Source organism: Monodelphis domestica, chromosome 3 (assembly GCF_027887165.1).
Source record: "Monodelphis domestica isolate mMonDom1 chromosome 3, mMonDom1.pri, whole genome shotgun sequence".
Lineage (NCBI taxonomy): Eukaryota > Metazoa > Chordata > Mammalia > Didelphimorphia > Didelphidae > Monodelphis > Monodelphis domestica.
This window is the reverse complement of record NC_077229.1, coordinates 74,392,012-74,413,885: the sequence shown is the minus strand read 5'-3', so window position 1 is coordinate 74,413,885 and position 21,874 is coordinate 74,392,012. Positions and strand designations below refer to the sequence as shown.

Below are 21,874 nucleotides of genomic sequence, written 5' to 3'. Positions count from 1 at the left end.
TCCAGTCCCACTTCCAACCGTCTTCTAGGCAAAAACTACAATTCCCAGAGGGTCTCGCGGGCGCCGGCTTGCGTCACTTCCTCTTCGTCTCTGTCTACGTGTAGGTAGTAAGATGGCTCCTCCGGCTCCAGGTCCCGGCCCGGCCCCCGGCGGCCCAGGGGAGGTGGACGAGTTGTTCGATGTGAAGAACGCTTTTTACATCGGCAGCTACCAGCAGTGTATCAACGAGGCGCAGCGCGTCAAGGTGCGGCCAGAGCGGGCAGGGTGGGGGATTTGAGGCCCGCGGCGCTACAGAGCTCGGCTCGGCGGCGGGCTGCATCTTCCTCGGCCCTGGCTGAGACTGTGGTCAAAGCCAGGGCAGGGGTTTCGTAGCTCAGCCCAGCTGGCAGGCCCGTTAGAGTAGGATCTTCTTCCAGATCCTCGCTGCCCATTTTACTGACTGGCAAACTAAGACTGGCCAGAGACTGATACAACGAATACTTTCGATTCACCGAATATTTCTTTAGCGATGTGCAGGGCGCTGGGGAGACTAACGTTTATGGGATTGACGGGCGGAGGGTCATGGGTACCCGGGCCAAACTCCTTCCCATTTTGCAGATGAAGAAACTGAGGGTTCAGAGCAGTTAAGGATTTGAACCAGGTGCGCAGGTAGTGAGTAGTAAACGGAGATTTAAAAGCCAGGACCCTGGACTCCAAACCCAGCCTTCTTTCCAGTTCACCTCCTAATGGGAACAACTTAAGGAAATTTAAATGAGCAACACTGAGGAAGTTGTAAGCTTTGACAGGGGTCAAGAAAATAGACAAAGTGCTCTAGAAGGCTTTGACTCCAGGCCTGGAAAAGACTTAAATAGATTGTCCAACCCAGTCTGTACTTGAATGGACAAGAATTTTCCCCTTCCCTCCAAAATCCTACTTAACAAGTGGTCATCTTGCCTGTGTATGGAGGTCTTTAGAGGCTGGGATCTCACTACCTGCTAAGGAAAACAATTCTACTTTTGGACAGTTCTCATAGTTAGAAAGTTGTCCCCCCTCCCGGTTAATGATCTTTCTTCCAGCTTCTCCTGGGAAACCTGGTTTAGACTTAATTATAGGAGCAGCTAGGTATCACAGTGGATAGAGCACCAGATGTGGAGTTGGGAAGACCTGAGTTCAAATTTGGTCTCAGATACTTCCTGTGTGATCCTGGGCAAGTCACCTAACACTGATTGCTTAGCTCATGCCACTCTTCTGTCTTAGAACTGATATTGAGACAGAAAGAAAGGGTTATTTAAAAAAAAAAAGAATAACTAGAGCTAGTCAAGCTTAAATAACTTTATCTGGAACATTAGAGAATCCGAGTGTTACCCAGTCAAGAGCTGGGATGGGAAGTGTGGTCAGAAGATTGAGAGTAGGAATTTTCTTGTTCAGACAGGAACTTAGATTAGGACAGGCTTGCTGAAAGAGACTACAGCAAAGCAGGGCCTTGAAATTCTTTCTCCCAGGCCCAAGCTTTCTCTCCTTTGAGGGTAGGTGAGGAAATGATAATGGGGGGAGGCAGAAGGTCATCTCTACATTTCTCTACTCATAGGACCTTTAAATAACTAAATTGTCTACTTTGGACAGCTCTTTAAGAGGGGCATAAAATAGGGAGTGGCCATTTTTATTTATTAAGTAGTAAAAATCTTACCGCTAGGGCAGCTAGGTGGCACATAGAATGCCAGGCCTAGAATCAGGAAATGAGTTCAAATTCAGGCTTAGACACTTACTAGCTGCCACTTAACCATGCTGGTTTCTTTAGACAAATGCCATTTTCCCTCAATGAAATTGTTTCCCTTTGTATCTTCAGAATTTCATTCATGAACATCTCCCTTTCCTCCTCATCCTGCTTCCCTGACATCTGATTCAATTCTTCCTCCAGAGACTTTGAAATCTGCTTTCCTAAAATCAAGGGTATCTTCATGTCAGGCTGCCCAAATTTCCTCTCCTCTATGACAAACTCTAGGATGGGATGATCACTTCCCCTAAAGTTCCCATCATTTTCATCCCAGCAATTAGTGCCTCCCTTTAGTAAATTCAGATCCAAAATAGAATTTCCCTTTTGGTTCCCCTGCCTTTGGAAGAATGAAATGATCATTAAGGTAAATCAAGAGGTGAGTCCAGGGGTCCAGCTAGGTGGCTTTATGGATAGAGATTTCAGACCTGGAGATGGGAGAACTTGGGTTGAAATTTGGCCTTAGTCGCTTCCTAGCTGTGTGACTTTAGGCAAGTCACTAAACTACAATTGCCTGGTCTTACCTCTCCTGCCTTGAAACCGATATTTAATATCCATCCTAAGACAGAAGTTTAGGGTTTAAAAAAAGCTCCAAGAGAGGCTGCAGAGGCTAAAGGTGAATGTTGGATCCCTAGAACACCACTGAGATCTAGCTGGAATATTGTGTTAGAGACTTGAAGGGGAGTCCAATTCAGTAAGGCTGGAAAGGAGGTCTGGTGCCAGCTGGGGTAGGGCTTTAAAGGTCAAACTGATGAGTTTGTATTTTATCCCAGATGCAGTGCCCCACACCCCCAAATTTCCCTCCTCAGAATTTGGTCTCTTTGGACTTCTCATCAGCTTTAAAAAGAAACAGGCCTCATCTCAGCAATTGGTGTTGATAAATCAGTTGTTTGGGGATTGGATTACATTTTCCCATAGAAATTGTGAAGTGGCTGCCTTCCCCACTTAGAGATCCCCAACTTCAGTCCTCTCATTTTGCACAAGGATACTAAGATAGGAAGGAAGGGGCTTGTCCAGCTGGAACCAAATGACATCAGTCCAGGGATCTGAAAATCCAAAGTCAGCATAGCAACCTATTCCATGAACTGAACCAACATTTCATTACATTCCAGTCCCTAATTCTGTCTATATGGCAGCAAAAAAATTGGGGTGCACCACAATCTTATTTTCTCCTGTTCCATCTATAAGGCATAGGATATTGTCCTTCCTTGTCACCGTAAAGACCTCTTCCCAAGCCCCATGTCCCAGCATCCAAACAGCTATCAAGTTCTACTGATTCTACCCCTTTGATGCCAAGAGTCTGTAGCCCCTATTCTCCATCCTCTGTCATCCCCCTCAGTCTTTTTTCACTTTTACCCACTTCCTAAATGGCTTCCTACCTCTGGTCTCTCCCTTCCTCTACTTGTACTTGCCACCCTTGCTAATCTAATGAACAGTTCTTACCTTCCCACTACCTAAAAACCTCAGGAGCTCTTCACTGCCATCTAAATCAAAACAGGTTCCTTATCTGGGCTTTCTAGGCCATCTGAGAAATCCTCTGATTTTGTTCTTCCTTCTCCTGACTGTGCATCTGCTCATTTCATCTCCTGCATCTGAGATGTGGTGCTCTTACATCTCTGTCTTTTTTAAAGTCCCTTCATTCAAGAAACTATGTGGGTTTGCACCTTTCCTTTTGTAATTGGAGTCTAACTTGATTGTAATTATTTTTCCTTTTTAAAACCTTTACTCTCTGTCTTAGTGTCATCTCTTTAAGACCGAAGAGCAGCAAGGCTAGATGATTGGAATCAAGTGACTTTCCCAAGGTCACACAGCTAAGAAGTATCTGAAGGCAGATCCTCCTGACGCCAGGCTTGGCTCTCTATCCACTGCCCTGATTATTATATTTATAAACATGTCTTAGCTCCCCAACTAGATGGCCAACTCTTTGAGTTCACGACCTGTGATTTCTTCTTAGCCTCTCTATTACCTAGGATAGATATCCATTATTGAATTTATTTAAATTTTTCCAAAATTCCAAGTTGGCTTAACTCAGTATGGGCCTCATCTACACTGAAAATGAAGAAAACTGTTCCACCTTATTGTTCACACTTTGTTGGTGCCCAGATAGGTCTGAACTTGGCTTATTCTGCCCTACTCAGAAAGCCCAAGGGGATCCCGTGGTTGTCATTACAAACTCTTTTGGGGGATGATTAATCCCCTTCACCACCAATCTCCGGCCTTTCAGGATTAGTACACATTACTGTCTCTCACAAACTATGCAGTGGGCTCAAATTGAACTCCTCCCTGTTCTTCTGCACACAAAGCTCATTTCCATTTTTCTTCAGTCTTTGCACTGACTGTCTCCCAGGCCTGACTTCTCAAACCCCCAGCTTTCCTTCAAAGCTCAGCTTGTGTGCAGCTTCCTACATAAGGCCTTCCCTGATCTATACCAGCTCCCAGTGCCTGCTTGCTCATGCAGTTCCCTTTTATTTGCCTTGTAGATATGGTATTTACTCAGACATTTATATGTTTTCCCCCAATAGGATATAAGCTCCTTGACAGGAGAAATTGTTTCCTTTTTTATGATTTTCTTGCACAGCTGCTATCACTGCACTTGAAAGAGAATAGGTGCTACTGACCGATGGACTGTTTCCAGGTGCTCATCCTAATGTCTTTTCTTCTTTCTAGCTTTCCAGCCCAGAAAAAGAAGTTGAAAGAGATGTCTTCTTGTACAGAGCTTATCTTGCACAGGTAATGATGTTTTAGACTTTGTAACTCACACATCCTTCATTTAGAGTTCCCATGCCCACATAATGAGGTTAGGTTGCCCCCTTATTATCCATAGCAGATCTCAGTGATAACAGTAATGGTCCTTCAAGCTGGGAGGGACATAAAACATTGAATTTTACAGTTGGAATGAGTGTGAACTGTTAAAGCTAAAAGAGAACCTAAGAGATCATCTCTTCTAAACATCTCATTTGATGAAGGAAAAACTGAAGGCTCAAAAGCCACCAACCTCACACCCTTTATCTCATGTCATTCTCTAAAGATTATAGGCTGGGGCACAGTGGATAAGTCCTGGGTTCAAATCTAGTTTCAGACACTTCCTAGCTGTGTGACCCTGGGCAAGTCACCCCATTGCCTAGCTCTTCCCACTGGTCTGTCTTAATATCGATACTTGGTATCTATTCTAAGACAGAAGTTAAAGATATTTTTTAAAAGAGAAGTCCTGCTCTGCCTACAGTTTAAGATACAAAAATATCTAACTAAGATACAAAGTATCAAGTCCAAGAAAAATGGTAAGGACTAGGCCAGTGATGGAGAACCTTTTAGACACTGTGCTATCATCCATCCATTCCCCCCTTCCCCCCCCATCCTAGACCAAGTGTCCCCGCCTTACCCCAGACAGGGGAGGGGAGTGACCTAAGCGCTGTGCTTAGGTGAGAGAGAAGCGCAGAGGGATGGCAAGGCATGGTGGAGGGTCAGAAGGGAGCAGCTCTGCCTTTCTAGTAACTGACTCTGGTGGGCAATGGCGACGTGCCCACCAAGAGATCTCTGCATGCCGTCTTTGGCACATGTGCCATAGGTTTGCCATCATGGGGCTAGGTAATGGGGATTCATTGAACCCAGGACCTTCAGTCTCCAGGCCTGATGCTCTGTCCACTGTGCTGCCTTGCTTCCCCCTTATCTTCTCTTAATAGAGAGGTAAACTACTTCAGAGAAGGTCGGTGCTTTGTTATTAAAATGCTTTATTAATGCTTTTCCGATTATTCTTATTTTCTAATAACTTCCTCCCCACCACCAGTAGAACCATGTTTATAACAAAGGAGTCCAGTTAGACCAAACAAACCCACCCACTGGCTATGAGCATGGATTTGTCATTCATTCTCTGGAATCAAGATGGTCACTGCTTTGATCTGAGTTCAGAAATATTGGCCTTGTCTTCCTTTATGTTCATGTGATTGTTGTACACACTGACCCATTAGTTTTATTTATTTTACCCAGTGTCTTTTCAAGCAAGTCTTCAAGTTTATCTAAAATTTTTTGTATTGGCCTTTTCTTAAGAGGCAGCATAACAGCATGTAATATGGCAGCACTAGAGTCAGGGAGGCCTGGCCTTCCTCAGCCACAGACTTTGTGGCCTTGAACTCTCTCTGTGCCCCAAGAGAAACTCCAGAGTCTGGGCTACAAATTACTCAGCCACCTTAATGGAAAAATTTGCACAGGAGACATTACCCACAGAGAAGAATACTAGATCTGATCTCCCCCACACCCCCAAAGCAGTCCTTATAGTGTAATAATATCCTTTTTAAATCTTCCTCCTTGGGAGATGGCATGGGGAGGTGGAAAAGACTTCCTAGAATGTAGGACTAAGTCAAGGTACTCCTTAGTTGTATTGAGCTATTTTGTTTTTCTTTTTTATTCCTTGTTAAGGGATGGCTCCCTGGCAGGGTAAGAGTAGAGGAATATATTGGGAAATTTAGGTGATGCAAAAACAAGATAGCAATATTTTCATTTGTAACCTCTATAGTAACAACTAACATTTATATTGCACCTACTGTGTTCCAGGTACTGACTGGGATGAGTGTTTTGCAAATATGATCTCATTGATCCTCACAACAGCCCTGGGAGAGAACTGCTATTATGTCCTCCATTTTGCAGATAAGAAAACAAAAGGACACAAGTGAAGTGACCTGCCCAGAGTCACATGGGTAGAAAATGTCTAAGGCTAGATTTGAACTCTGATCTACCTGACTTCAAGTCCAATGCTCCATCCACCCAGCTGCCATATAGTTGATAAATATTGGGCTTAGGGTCGCCCCCTCCCCCCCCCCAGGTCCAGCGACCTCCCTGTATCCCAGACAGGATATTGACCTGGGTTTCCTTATGTCTGCTGGTGTTGAGGCTGTTCCCTGGGGAGAGGCCATCCCCAACCCTTAGGACAGAGGAGGCAATAGGAACCCTGTCTCCTGGGGCCCCCAGCACTCTGGAGGTCCAAACTGCTTTTTTGTGAATGATGGGAATGATCCCATGCAATGTCTCTGCTCTCCTCAGAGAAAGTATGGCGTGGTACTGGATGAGATTAAAGCCACCTCCTCCCCGGAGCTCCAGGCTGTCCGCATGTTTGCAGAGTATCTCTCCAGTGAAAGCCAGAGGTGAGTTAGAGGGGCCTGGTGCGGATGGACAGGTGGACAAAATGGCAGTGTCTTAGTTTCCTCATCTGTAAAGCACGGATGACACTTGCCTGCCTAGCTCATGGGCCTTTTGTGAGGAGTGAGTCACCACTGAGATGTGAGGATTTATTGCCATCAATAAAGGGCTGGGATCTCTCAGGGCTTGCATGGCCAGTATTTATCAGCCTTCAGAACAAAAGAGGTCTCCGTAGTGTTTCCAGGGCAGGGCCACTGCCTTTTAGACATTGTTGAAACGTGGTCCAGCAACATCATTGGACTCAAATTCTGTGGGACCATCTGACCCAGCCTTTTGCCAGGCCCCAGGTTTGCTCCAGAAGCAAACCAAGGAGCCCAGAGGAAAAATGCTTTCATGGATTCTGTACCCCTAAAACCCTTGGCACCATGCTTCCCCTTCCCCTCCTTCCCATTAATTAAAGGCTTCTTATTGTCCAGAATGCTGAGACTACAATGGATCCTCCCCAGTACTTGAAATTAAAATCTTTATTGCTCTTGGAGGTCATATTTCACAAAGGAGAAATTACTGGGGAAGTGTACCCTTCCCTTTCCAGGCCTCAACCTAATAGATGTTTGACATCAATTTTAGAAATAAAAATTATTGCACTTACAAAATAACAGGTATTTTTTAGAGGGGGGAGGATTTTGAAGTTGGAAGAATCACTAGGGTGCATGCAGTGTGAGAGCTGAGAAGGCTTTTAGGACTCAGGATGGCAGAACTGGGAGAGACCTTAGAACAGAGAAGGTCAGATCTGGGAGAAAGCTTAGAACAGGGAATGTTCACAGCTTGGAAAATCCTTAGAACAGGGAATGTCAGAGCTGGGAGGACTCTTAGAACAGAGAATGTTGGGGGGCAACTTGGTGGCTCAGTGGGTTGAGAGCCAAGCCCAGAGACAGGAGGTCCGGAGGTCCTAGGTTCGAATCTGACCTCAGACACTTCCCAGCTGTGTGACCCTGGGCAAGTCACTTAACCCCCATTGTCTAGCCCTTACTACTCTTCTGCCTTGGAACCAATACACAGTATTGACTCCAAGACAAATTTTAAAAATTAAAAAAAAAAAAAAAGAATGTCTGAGCTGGGAGGACCCTTAGAACAGAGAATGTCAGAGGTAGGAGGGCCCTTAGAAATAATCTAGTCCAACACCTTATTTTTCAGACAGAAAATGAGGCTCAAAGAGGGGAAATTAGTGCTGGTTTTAGGCTCTGACAGAGGCCAGTGTCATTAGGGATTCTTTATTGGGCTGTCCTAAGCCTGTACTCAAGCATCTAATCTCTGCTTCCATGGCAATATCCCAGTTGAGCCTGGCACGGCAGGCAGGGGCAGGGGAAAAGGGATTACAGGGACCAGATTTCTGCTTCTCTGAGAAGCCCCAGGTATTATCTTTCCCAAAGTGCCATATTAATTGAGGAAAGTACTCACACAAATGCTATCAGTGTCTATTGGGGATGGCCTAATGATCCCTAAGCTTCCTCTCCACTCTACCATTCTGAAATCCCTTCTAACTCTGACATTCTGTAGCTTTGTGAGTCTGTGGGAATATTTCTGCCCAAGATTAATAGAGCCCAGGAGATCTGAGGGAATGGGGGCAAGGGGTGTCTTGTGTCCTTTCCCCTTAGCAAGTCCCGACCACCTCTTTCTTGCAGAGAGGCAATTATTGCAGACCTGGACCGAAAGATGGCCAAAAATGTCGACGTTGCCAATACGACCTTCTTGTTGATGGCGGCTTCTATCTATTTCCATGACAAGAACCCTGATGCCGCCCTGCGCACACTGCACCAGGGAGAAAGCTTGGAGTGGTGAGTGCAGTTGTATTTCATCATCCCCCTCCTCCCCCCAACACCCTTCACCAAGCACAAGGAGGAGGTCCGGGGCAAAGACATTCTTTGGGATGCAAAGAGTTTCTTTGGAAGGTTGTCATAGAAACCGATGAATGAGCCTCATCTGGAAGCATGCAGACCCTTCCAAAGCCTGTGTGTTTGGAAGCAGGAGCGCCACATTTGTATTCAGGGTAGATGCTCCTCTCTGAATGGTGAAGGACTCAGCTTCAAGGACATGGCCCAGAGGCCTGAAAGCACCTTTCTTCCCTTTGTGTTGGACTCTGGTCTGGGTCTTTCTCTGTAAACCAATTCACCTCTATGCTGTCTCTTCAGCACCGTTCTTTCCCCTCTCCCAGGCGGAGTCAGGGATCACTTTTCCCTTAACAAGTGGCAGATACAGCAGACTCAGAGCTGTGTTCAAGTCAATTCAATAGGCATTAAGTCTAGAATTTTTAAAGCACCTACTATGTGTCAGGCACACTGTGCTAAGTCCTGGCAATACAAAGGCAAAAAACAGAACCTGTTTTCCAGTAGCTCACAATTGAATAGGAGAGACAACATGCAGATAACTCCATGGAAACAAGATATAGACAAGATAAACTGGTAGTCTCACAGGGAAGGCACAAAGCCTTAAGGAAGACTTGAGAAAGGCTTCCTGTAGAGGATGAGATTATAGCTGCATCCTGAAAGAAGCCAGCAAAGCTGGGAGTCAGAGGGGCACAGGAAAGAAGGCTCAAGCATAGGGGAGATCCAGAGAAAATGTTCAAGTGAGGAGACTGGGGGAAGAGCCAGGAGGCCTGTGTCACAGAGTTGGGGGGCAGGGGACAAGAACACTAGAAAAATAGGAGGGCGCCAAGTTACAAAGTGCTTTGAACACCAAACCAAGGATTTCTTATTTGATTCTGGAGGCAACAGGGAGCCCTGTAAGTTTATTGAGTAGAGGAGTGGCATAGTTGGACCTGTGTTTCAGGAAATACATAAAGTATCACTATTTAATTCCAAGTGGTCTTTCCTGGATGATAGAAATTGAAACAATGGGGTACAATGGAACAGGTGCCAGATTTGAAGTCAGAAGATCTGGGTTCTAATCCTGGTTCTTCCACCTACTACCTGTGTAATGACTTCAGACAAATCCCTTCACTTTTCAACATTCAGTCTTCTCCTTGTCATATTAGATTGCTCTGAAGTACCTTCTAGCCCTGAAACTGATTCTGTGACACATCCTTGTCCTTCTAGGGCTTCGTGTCTATAAATACCAGTTATAATGTGGTAAAGGCACAGGAAAGATGCTTCCACCCTGGCCATTCTGCCCCTGGATCTCTTGCCTCCTTCCTCCCCTCCTTCTCATGCTTATTGGTTGACTCAACTTCCTCTTCCCTCCTAGACCCTCCTGCTCCCTTTGGCTCTACTGGCTGCCATGTTCCATGCTGTTTCCATCATTAACCAGCCACCGCCTGACTCTGCACCCCACCTCCTGCCATTTCTCACCTTCTCTTTCCTCATCAGCCTTTTCTCTGCTTCTACCCAGCATCCCTGGGGAAGGCCTGACACCAGGCTGCTTTTACCCACTACACATTGGTGGTGGCTGAAGCAGTTGGACCCTGTTTGTTGCCCAGCAGTCCCTCTGCTCCAGCCTGATTTATTGTGTCCCAAGCCCTTTCCCCAACACAGCTGATCTAAACCTGTTCCTGTCCTCATGAATTCCCAGAACCCCTCCTGCCCTCTTCAAATACTTGACTTAGATTCCCTGAGAAGAAGCAGACTGAGCCTCTTCCCTCCCTTGCACCCCTCAGTGCCCTGGCTCACAAGCCTCCTCCTGGAGGAAGATTATCTTGCCTAGAACTGTGCCCTTGATCCCATCCCTCCCCATCTTCCTGTGGCATCATGACCTACATTCATCCTCTTGTGACCTTCGGTCTGTCTGCATCTAAGTAGCTCCAAATCATCTCATGTCTCCTTTCCCTTTAAGTGTGAAACTTCCTTTTTTCCCCCCCTTTAAACCTTTTGCCTTCTTTCCTAGGAACATCTCTAAGATAGAAGAGCAGCAAGGACTAGGTCATTGGTGTTAAGTGACTTGCCTAAGGTCACTCAGCCAAGAAGTGTCTGAAACTAGCTTTGATCCTCAGACCTCCTGACTCCAGGCCTGGTACTTTATCCTCTGTGCTCCCTAGATGCCCCCTAGTGTGAAATTTCTTGAAAAAATTGTTTATACCCATCTCTGGTCTCCCTGTCCTTACCCCCAGGTCTTGTCAGACCCAGGCTATTTGGCACCTATCCCCTCCCTTCCAGCCTGGCTGATCTGCTTTGAGCCTTGGTAATAATACTTGCCCCATCACCCTCAGCAGGTTACGAGGAAGGGTCTTTGTAAATCCTAGAAGGATGGGGAATAAGAACTGGACCTGTGCTTTCATTGGCTTTGGGAATTCCAGGATGTAGAAACGCTCTCTGCCAGCCTAGGTTGGCACCTTCTCTGTACTTTTTCATCTTTGAGTGTAGGTCAGGGCACTGAGGTCCAATGCTTTGCCTGGTCCTAGCCAAGATGTGTCTGAGGCAGGCCTGGGTTTGGGGGCTCTACCCACTGTTGCACACTATGTCTGTGATTGACATCACTGCATTCTAAAAATGTGAGCTAGGATTCCTCCCATCACCTCTGCCTCTTGCAAATCCATAGGTCTTTTGTTCAGTCCTCATCCTCAGGCTTCTTTTGGCTTGTGACCCAGAGGATCATCCCCTTCTGGCCACTCATGGTTCTTTGGGCTCAGACCCCCTCTCTTCCTAGCTCTTCTTACCCAGCACCTTTTTAACTTCAGAAGAGGAGCGAGTCCTCTGGCACCTCTGCCTGCCCAGACGTGGTTCTGCCTGGTCATTCCTCTGGTGCCTCAGATTCAGCGGCTTCCCTGTTCTGCCTTCTTACTTGCCTGTTTCTGTCCATGGCCCCCAGGCACTTGGGCTTCCTTACTCCGGCCCTGGATGTTATATTGGATCTCTTTTCTACTTCCCCTCCCATAGCCAGCTAGTTACCAAGTCCTCATTTCTTTTCCTGCAGCATCTCTCCATGGTCTCTTCCTCTCTAGTCTCATCTCCACTCCTCTCAGACAAGGCCTCGTCACCACCTGGACCAGCTCTTGGCCTCCTCTCAGCTCCTGGGGCCTCCTGCCTTCCCACTTCCCCTTGCCTGGCTCCCACTCTCTTCTTCACTCTTCATAGACTGGTCATGTTATCCTTGAACCTGGGAAGCTTCAGGGACCAATGCCTGCTTGGTGACATTTGGAGTGCTTTTGTCTATCGTCAAAAGCCTGGCTTAACCTTAGACTATTTCTTACACTTTGATTTATGTATTTTGTGCTCTGTGTTCCAGCCAGACTGGGTGATTTCTGGCCTTTGATCAGCTCTAGCCTCCTGGCCTTCGCTCATGCTGTTCCCTCCCATATGCAGCCCCTTTCTTCCCCTGTTGAATTCCTATATTCCTTTGAAGCCCAGCTCAAAGGCCGTAATCTTTTGGCTTTTTTAAACCCTCACCATCCGTCTTGGAATCAATACTGTGTATTGGTTCCAAGGCAGAAGAGTGGTCAGAGCTAGGCAGTAGGGATTAAGTGGCCTTGCAGCTGGGATGAGGCTCCTTGATGAATGAAAGGAGGAGCCTAGATTCAACCAGATGCTCTACTAGGCCCCAGCATGCCTTGTTGGAGCATGTCTGAGAATTCATGACAGGAGGCATTCGTACAGAAGACATTGGCTAGGGGTCGTGGGTGGGCTCTGGTCAGTCTCACTTGCCTACAAACTAGCCATATGAGCCTGAGCGAGTGACTGAGCTTCTTGGGATGGCTCTGAGGGGCACGCCTTCTAAGCCATAGAGGGACAGAAATGTCCTTTGTTGTTGTGATGGACATTATTTTTAAAATGAAAAAGTACAAAGTGGTTTGTTTGCAAAGAGGGAAGGACCAGTTGTGGCCAGGCTTCAGACCAGGGTCTGAAGGGTCAGTTCCTGTGGGCACTGCAGGCCAGGAAGGGATTTCTCCCACAATGCATCCTTTGCCGGCTTCCCCCAGCTCAGCTCAGCTAGCAGGTCCTGCCTTGAGTCCTCGGCCTCCTGGGAGAAGCTTCTGATCCAGCCGGAAAGTTGATTAACCACCAACCCCAGCTTAGCTGGTCCAGCCCAAACGCTTTGTGGGTTCATGATCTGCAGGTTCAAGCTTTCCTCATGACTTCCCTGGCACACCTTGTATGTTGGGGCCTCTGGATTTCCTATTCTTTCTGTGTCCTCCTTTCTCTCTATCCCCCTTTTTCCTACCATTGAACTTGGGTAGCTAAGAGACAGTTCTTGGCCTCTTTGCCTTCTCCATTCAGATGCTAATTTCTCTGAAAGCCTCAGTGAGGCTCTGATAATCCTGTCCTCTGAAATCCCTGTGACCTTTGGGAAGGGGTTTTTCCCAGGGAATGGTGTCTTAGCTGCCAGGGAGGCCTGGCCCTTCAGGCTGGCTGGTCTTGTCAGCTTTTTCCTTTGGCCAGCATTGCCTTGGGGGCTGGCAACTAGAAAAGGTGGGAGACATCCGGGTGCCCTGGCCTACTTCTGCCCAACATGTTTAGAGAGGTTGGAACTGACCTCCTTTTTTTGTCCTTCTTTCCAAACAGCATGGCCATGATTGTGCAAATACTCCTGAAGCTGGACAGATTGGACCTAGCCCGGTAAGAGCTCATGCCAGAAACACCCAAGAATCTTAGACAGTAGTCCACCACCTCCGTCCCTAAAGCACAAATCCCCTCTCTGGTATCCCCGAAAGGGATTGTCTCACTCGACTCAAACACCTCCACAGCGCTCCCCTCCTCTTCCTGCTGCCCACCGAAAGGAAGCCTTTCCTCTTCTGAATAACTTTGTTAGGAACTTTGCCCTTTGTGCTGAGGATAAAGGGAGTTTTCGTCATCTGCCCATTTGTTCCTAGTTCTTGCTTCTAGGGACAAGCAGGACAATTCTAAGTCATCTTCTAGGGGACAGACTTACAAGCTACTTGAAGAGAGAGATTGTGGATCCCCCAAATCTGCTCTTCTTTAGGCTAAACATTCCCACTTCCTTCAGCTAGTTCCTGGATGACTTGCTTTGGAATCCCTTTCCACTGCCTTCCTTTGAGCTTACTTGCACCACAGCCCTCCTGAAATGGGGTCCCCCAACCTGAGCACTGTCCTCTTCCTCCTGGGGTCTGACCAGGACAGAGCACTCCCTCCTTCCATTAGCTGCAAATAAATTTAGCCTCAGGGCTGCTACGTGGCTCAGTGGATAGAGCCAGCTTAGAGACAGGAAGTCCTGCCTTCATATCTGACCTCATACACGTTCTGGCTGTGTGACCCTGGGCAAGTCACTTAATCCCCATTGCCCAGCCCTTACTGTTCCTCTTCCTTAGAACTGATACTTAGTATTGATTCTAAGGCAGAAGGTGAGGGCTTGAAAACAGAGCAGTTCACTGAAATTAACTACTGCATTTACTGTGTCCAACAGGGTTCCCCAGCCATAGCCTTTGTGGCCCTGGTCCTGGTTCCCCTTCAGAGAGAGAGGCATTTGCTGCCCTATTCTTTGCAACCAGCCTTGGCCATCTTAGCTACACAGTATCTAGTTTCGGGATTTGGGGTTCTTTCACATTGTTGTAGTTACTGTGTTTGTTGTGTTCTTGGAATGACTCTCCCAAACCAAACAGCTTTAAAGACCTAAGAGCTCTGATCAGCACAGTCGTCATTCATGATCGATGCAGAAAGCTGTCGGCTGCCTCAGCCTCAATTCAGCATGCACAAGAAGGCGTAGGTTTTGGGGAAGCAGCCAGAGCTGGGTGGCTCAGGAGATTGAGAGCCAGGCTTGGAGAGCCAGGAGGTTCTGGGTTCAAATATAGCCTTAGACATTTCCTAGCTGTGTGACCCTGGGCAAGTCATTTCATCCCCATTGCCTAGCCCTTACCGTTCTCCTGCCTTGGAGTACACAGTATTGATTCTAAGAAAGAAAGTAAAGATTTAAAAAAACAAAACTAGAAAGACATACATGGACCTGTGCAGAGTGAGGCAAAGTGAACAGAACAAGGAGAACATTGTACACAGTAACAATAATATTGTATGATGATTGACTGTGAAAGACTTACTCTGATCAAGGCAGTTCCAAAGAATCCATGATGAAAAATGCTACCTCTACATTTCTTAGCTGTGTGACCCTGGGTAAGTTACTTTACCGTTATTGATTGCCTAGCCCTTGGCACTTTTCTGACTTAGAACTGATACTAAGTCAGAAGGGAAGGGTTAAAAAAAGAAAAAGAAAAATGCTCTCCATCTCCAGAGAAAGAACTAACAGACTCAGAATACTTTGATTGAAGCATTCTTTTTTCAACTTTATTTTTATTATTTTGTTTATATTTTCTTTTGCAACATGGCTAATATGTTGCAAAAAATATATAATTTTCCATGATTTCATATGTATAATTAATATCAAATTGCCTTCTAAAGAGGGAGGGGGTGTTAGGTGGGAGGAAAAGAATTTGGAAGTTTTTTAAGTGAGTGTTAAAATTGTTATTTTAACATATAATTGGGAAGCATTTAACAAAATAAATAAAAAAATCAAAATGACAAAGAAACCTGAGGTAGACAGAAGTGAAGTGAATTGTTCAGGATCACTTGTAATAAAGTGTCTGAGGCAAGTTTTGAACTCAGATCTTCCTGTCTACAGGCCCTGTGTTCTATCTATTGTGCCACTTTATTGCTTCATTCACCTACCATATACCATAACTTCAGTCGTTTCCCAATTCATGGACATGTCCTCAGTTTCCAATTCTTTGCCACTACAAAGAAAGCCACTCAATATTTTTGTATTGGGTCCTTTTTCCTCTTTCTTTGGTCTCTTTGGGATATAGACCTAATAGCGGTGTCACTGAGTCAAAAGGTATACACAGTTCAATAGTTTTGGGGGCATAGTTTCCAAATTGCATTCCAGAATGATGGGACTGGTTCACAGGTCCACCAATCATGCATTAATATGCCTGTTTTCCCACAGCCCTATTTTCTTTTTTTAATCAAATTTTTTTTCTAACCCAGTGCTTATCCTGGCATGTAGTATGTGCTTAAGAAATATTTATTGACTGACCGACTGGTGGGTGTGAGATGGAACCTCAGAGTTGTTTTAATTATTAGTGTTCCAGAGCTTTTTTTTTCATATAGCTATTGATAGCTTGGATTTCCTCCTCAAAAAACCACCTATTCATATCCGTTGTCTCTTTATCAATTGGGGAATGACTATTATTCTTATAAATTTGAATCTGTTCTTATATATATTAGAAATAAGACTTTTATCAGCAAAACATGCTGCAAAGATTTTTCCCAGTTTCCTGCTTCTCTTCTAATTTTAGCTCTTCTAAGTTTGCTTATGCATAAACTTTTTAATTTTATGCAATCAGAATCATCCATCTTACTTCCTGTGATGTTCTGTAATCTCTTTTGTGGTTATGAACTGTATGGGACCTTTCTATCTTTATCCTCCTTGGGGTCTGCTTCTAGCTGTGTGAGCTCTGGGTCAAAAGGTTTGGACTTTTAAAAAAATTACATAAATTGCTTTCCAACATAGTTGGACCAACTCATAGCTTCATTCATGTTGTTTTATTGTGCCAGTTTTCCAAAGTTTCTTCCTCAGCCCTGACTTTCCTTTCTTCCTTTTGCTACAGCAAGGAACTAAAGAAGATGCAGGAGCAAGATGAAGACGCCACTCTGACGCAACTGGCCACTGCCTGGGTCAACCTGGCCATGGTGAGTCCACAGAGGGAGACCCAGCTGTGACCACTCTGACCCCCACTGGCTAGGATGAGCCAGGCCCACTTCCCAGAGCAGGGCTCAGCAGGCCGTTTCCTGTACTGAGTGCACCAGAGAGTGTGACCTGTAGTTGTGGCTATGCCGTGTGAATGGAAAACATTTCCCCCTGATGTCCCTCCATGTGTAGTCATCATCTCCTGAGGGGAAGTGGACTCTCTTTTCGTTTCCAGTAACCTTACATCTCTTGCTACAGGAAAGAACTGATGTTTGGTTTTAGAAGTGTAAAGACCAGGGCAGCTGAGTGGCTCAGTGGATAGAGAGTCAGGCCCAGAGAGGAGGTTCTGGGCTCAAATCTAGTCTCAGACACTTCCTGGCTGTGTGACCCTGAACACGTCACTTAACTCCCTTTGCCTAGCCCTTACCACTCTTCTGCCTTGGAACCTTAGAACTGAGCCTTAGTATGGATTCTAAGACAAAAAAGTATAAAGACCAACATCAAGAAAGGGACCCTAAATCATATCTAAATAACCAACCAGTATCTAAACCCTAAGTCTTCTCTAGGATAGCTCAGGAGGTGCAGCACTGTGCAGGGGAAACCAAAGATTCCATTATTGAACAGATTGTTAAATAGTTCTTCCTCTTGTTGAGCAGAAATCTAGCTATCTCCCTCCCTATTCATATTCACAAGCATGGGGAGTTTTCTCCCTTCTGGAGAGCACGTCTAGTTCCTCTTCCCCATGATGGCCCCTCTGATCTTTGAAGACATCAGGCCTGATTTCCCCTCAGTTTTTCTTCTCCAAACCAAACATCCCCAAGTGCTTCACCCAACCAACTTGCTTATCCCAGTTCTGCCTTCTGGACCCACACAAGATACGTGCAGAAATACTTGTGTTGGCATCCCCTCCGGGACCTTGAGAACAAAGACAGTCTCTTTGTCACCTTCCCCTCTCTGGCTCTAAGCATGGGCCATGAGAGCATGGATGCTTACTGGTAAGTGATGGTGGAATGAATGGCTCCAGGGCTTGTCCCACAGAAGAATATTTGGGGGATGACTTAGTCTTGCGTGCTTACTATAGTGGCACCTCACTGGTAAGTGGTAGACAAGTGGCATGTCCCATAGCAAGAGGGTGTCAGAGGGCCTGAAGCCACAGGTTCCATCCCAAATGACCCCAGGTGCACTGCTCTGTGCCTGCAGCTCAGCCAGTGTCCCCCCGTTCAGAGTTGACTTTTGCCATCCATTTTGAATTGTGATGGGCCTGCTTTCCCTTCAGGTCAGTCTACTCTTTTCTCCCAAAAGAAGTTGGCCAGGGCCACCTTGGCAGCAGTGCCCAGCAGCAAGGGTGACAATAGTGGGCTCACCTGCTGTGAGGCTCTCTGCCTTGCCTTCGAGGTCAGGGTTTGCTCTTCCTGCCAAGGAAGGAGAGTTGGCTGCAGCCCACCGTCCTCCAATGTCCCTTGTCCTCTGTGGGAGTTTATCAGTTCCATCGCTTTCCTTTCACATCCATTTTCTGAACATTGAAGCCAGGACCTTGGATTCTTCCCTGCCCGTCTCTCTTGGCAGCGCAGCCTGCCTCTGACTGGGCTTTTCAGATTTCTTACAAGCTTCTTTGTCAGACAGCTGATTGCAGTTTTCAGAAAGCTCTCTTAGGAATACCCAAGGCATTCACAGGCATTCATTCACCTGGTCCGTGTCAAGTGCCAGTGTCCTGGAGCCCAACAGACTTGTTTCTCCAAGCCTTGGACCTTTTCCCTGGCTTGATTTTTGTATAGAAAACAGAAAATCCCTCCTTGTGGAGTTTTCAGCTTGCCTGGCTTTTCACAGGAAGGAGGCTAGAACTGCCTTATGAATGATCCCCAGAGCTCAGGCCGTGTCTCTCATTTCCCGCCTTTGCAGAGACATGGGGGTCAGAGCTTTGAAATTCTCAGAGGGACACATTAGTGACTAGAATGCCAGATCTGAAGCTGAGAGACCCCGAGTCCTGCTCCTGACTCTGTCTGACTTGTGCTAGGAGATAGCACCGCACACAATGGGAAATCTTACCTTTCTGACATTCTCTGTGTTAAAGTGTCTCCTGGCTCTGCTCTTTCTGACCAGTGAGAAAGGAAGGCAGGTAAGGAATAGAGGATCTCTGGGTCCTCAGCTCCAGTGTTGGAGTTCGGCTTGCCAAGGAATCTCCTGAGAGCTCTCAGGTCTTGAGATTCTTGGAGTCTTTAGTAAATGAGGGAGGTGCCTCCCTGCGGGTGGGTCTTCCAAAAGAAGACTATTATTACTGGATTCTTAGGGGCTTGGACATAAATATGGGGTGTCTAGTTGTCATGGGTGGGGACAGGGCAGGCCTCTGGCTATAACATTGCGCTTTCATTCAGGGTGGCGAGAAACTTCAGGATGCCTATTACATCTTCCAAGAGATGGCTGATAAGTGTTCCTCCACACTGCTCTTACTCAATGGCCAAGCCGCCTGCTATATGGCCCAGGGCAAATGGGAAGATGCTGAGGGAGTTCTCCAAGAGGCCCTTGACAAGGTTAGATTCAAAGCAGACACACCCTCGTTTTCAGCCCTGAGTTTTATGCTTAGAGGATCACTTCTCCACCAGAGGAAGCCAGAAATCCCTGGAGAGAAGTAGAAAGCCTGGGGTGAGTCCCAGCTCCACTAGACATTGGCTGGGGGCCCGTGGATAAATCACCTCTGTAAAGTAGGGATGACAGAGCCCGGCCTCCTCACCTTTGCTTAAGGGGATTAGATTCAGCATCACAGACCTGAGTTTGGGCCTCATCCCTGCTTCAGAGTCTCAGGAAAAAGGACAAGATATGGGAGTCAGCAAAGGCTTGAATACCTCTTCCAAGTCATCTGCTCCCCTTGGGACTGGGACAAGTCCTTTATTCTCCCCCCCCCCACCCCCCAGTACACCAAGCTCCTCAACAGAACTAAAGCTCTAGTGCTGCAGGAAGCCAATCCTGATTGATAGAGGACCTTATTCACTGACAGCGAAGTCTGGGGCGACCTTGGGGAGGGGAGCAAGCAAAGCTTCTGTCCCCAGCCTGGACCTTTTCTGCTTGTTGCTTGCAGGACAGCAGCCACCCGGAGACCCTCATCAATTTCATTGTCTTGTCCCAGCACCTAGGGAAGCCCCCTGAGGTAAGATCCCCCTCGCTCTCTCCCCATTTGTCCCCCTCGTCCTCGGGCCTATCCCACACTGACTGCAGAGGAAAGACGTGGGAAAAGATGATGACAGAAGCTGTCCAAAAATAGAGTATCTGCCACATCACCCTGGTGTCCCTCAATGGCATCAGCTAAGGGAGTGGCCACTTGGGAAGAGTGGGGGCCGGGGGAGAATAAATCACCCCATAGGATGCATGAGTGACCCTTTTTCTGCCCTAGGTCACGAATAGATACTTGTCACAACTGAAAGATGCCCACCGATCCCACCCATTCATCAAAGAATACCAGAGCAAGGTAATCCACAGCTGACCCATTCCCAGTTCATCCCAATACCCGGTGGCTCCCCAGACTCCTTTGTGCTGTCCCTTCTGTAGACTTAGTGTCCTGAGCGGTCCAGGGAGGAGCCAGCTGTCCTCTGCCCTAGTCAGACCCACTTAGAATATTGTGTCTAGTTTGGGGTCCCACATGTTAAGGGGCACATTGACAAACTGGTGGGTGTCCAAACTAAGGTGACAAGAGGGATCAGTAGAAGGCCCGGGGGGAGAATTGCTCTGGACAAGAGGATGAACTGTGGTCCCTTTCTTGAAGTATGTTTCCAAAGCTCATAGGCGGAGAGCTGGAAGTGACCTTAAAAGCCATTTAGGCCACCCCATGTCTTTTTATGGCTGAGGAAGCTGAGCCCCAAAGAGGACAAGCTACATGCCTTGGATCACACAGGAACCAAGTGACAGAGCTGGGATTTGAACTCAGATACCGTGACTCTAGCTCCATTTTTTGTTCTATACCTTGGAGAGCTCTCCCTGGGAAGAGAGCCGTGTCCTGGCTGTCCCCAGAGGATATCTCAGCAAACAAATTTCAGCTTATTAGGAGAAAACTTTCTCAAAGATCAGACTCTTTCATGAGCTAGTGAGTCTCCCTTTGTGGGAAGAATTCCAGCAGAAGCAGGAATGAGCATTTCTCAAGGCTGCCATAAAGGGAGAGCTTCCGGCCTCGGTCTGGAGTTGGATTAGATGCCCTGTTGAGGTCACTTCCTTCTCAGAACTTTTGTAGGATGCTTGGGAGAGACTGATGGAATCCCCACCCCCCCTTCTTTTTGTTTTCTGTTGAAGGAAAATGATTTTGATCGGCTGGCTCTGCAGTACGCTCCCAGTGCATGAGAAGGGCCACAGGGGGCTTGTGGAGGACCCCTGAGCTCTCCTCCCCAAGAAGGGAAGAAAACCCAAGTGGATGGTCTGTTCCTAAAGCAGAGCGTTTGTCTGTCCACGCGGGACCATTGTTTTCAGCGCCAAAGTGCTGCCCTTTATTGCAGGTTCTCCCCAGCCTCCATTAAGCTCCTTCTGAGGACTCTGGCCACAACCCAGGAGCTGAGCCAGGCTTCTGACCATGGCACCTTGTTCAATAAAGGCTCTTTAGCAAAGGACCCTAGCATGCGTCACCTGGAAGTGGGGGTGGGGGTTCCCCACCTGGGTCACTGGAACCAAAGAGGCTGAACAAGACTTCAGCACCTCCAGGCTGTGGGAGTCTGGGCAAGGATCCTACTCACTTTACCTGCTAGCGTGTAAAATGAGAGACAATGCGCCGTGTGCCGCATACCTTCAGGGACACGAAGCCTCTCCAGGGGCTTTGGCCAGGGCAAGCCGCAGCTCCGCTCCCTGCCGTGACGTGCTTTTTTTTGCTGTGATCTCTCTCCCTCCCCATGATGCACCTGCCATCGCTTGGCGGGACTGAAGGGAGCTCCAGGACTTGTGGTATCTCCCCGGGAGCCCTGCCCCATAAAGAGCCTAGCCTCACCTGGACACTTGGCCCTGACACCTGGGAGCCTCAGCTTCCTCTGCAAAGTAGGCTACTTCTGGGACGATGAGACAGTGCGGCACCACCTACCTTGGGGGATAGGGGAACGGTAACTGCTTTACACCTCAGTTACTTAATAGTCCCACTGGTCCCATCTGTGATCTCCTAGGAGGAAGGGTGGGGTACGGGTAATTTAGCTGCCATTTTCTGTAAGTGAAGAAACAGGCTCTGACTGGGAGAAACCTGAGGGCTTTGGGCTGCCTGACCCTTCTTGGCCTCTGCCCACGTCAGTCACGCTCTTGTCCCTGTCGTTTCTGTCACGCCGCCCCCCCCCCCCCCATTCTCCAAGAGGTCTGAATGTCCCTCCTCTGGTTCCTTTGCTGGATCTTCATTCAGGTCCCACCTGCTCAGCCCAG

At 47.2% G+C, this 21,874-nt stretch overlaps 1 protein-coding gene across 1 annotated transcript; it reads left to right on the top strand.

Moving 5' to 3' along the window:
- Positions 1-87: 87 nt before the first annotated feature.
- Positions 88-21,084, top strand: COPE (COPI coat complex subunit epsilon). Its single transcript, XM_001363346.5, has 10 exons — positions 88-244; positions 4,418-4,480; positions 6,785-6,885; positions 8,563-8,715; positions 13,369-13,422; positions 16,422-16,503; positions 18,874-19,029; positions 19,575-19,643; positions 19,887-19,961; positions 20,777-21,084. The coding sequence occupies exons 1-10, from the start codon at positions 113-115 to the stop codon at positions 20,822-20,824; spliced, it is 933 nt and encodes a 310-aa protein (XP_001363383.1). The 5' UTR covers positions 88-112; the 3' UTR covers positions 20,825-21,084.
- The last annotated feature ends 790 nt before the right edge of the window (positions 21,085-21,874 follow it).

What these genes read in the sequence shown, in the direction of transcription:
- COPE (XM_001363346.5), top strand. Translation starts at nt 113, where the DNA reads ATGGCTCCTCCGGCTCCAGGTCCCGGCCCGGCCCCCGGCGGCCCAGGG. An exon ending in GACAGATTGGACCTAGCCCG is followed by an intron (nt 13,423 to 16,421) that starts GTAAGAGCTCAT and finishes CTTTTGCTACAG; the next exon opens with CAAGGAACTAAAGAAGATGC. An exon ending in TCAAAGAATACCAGAGCAAG is followed by an intron (nt 19,962 to 20,776) that starts GTAATCCACAGC and finishes TTTCTGTTGAAG; the next exon opens with GAAAATGATTTTGATCGGCT.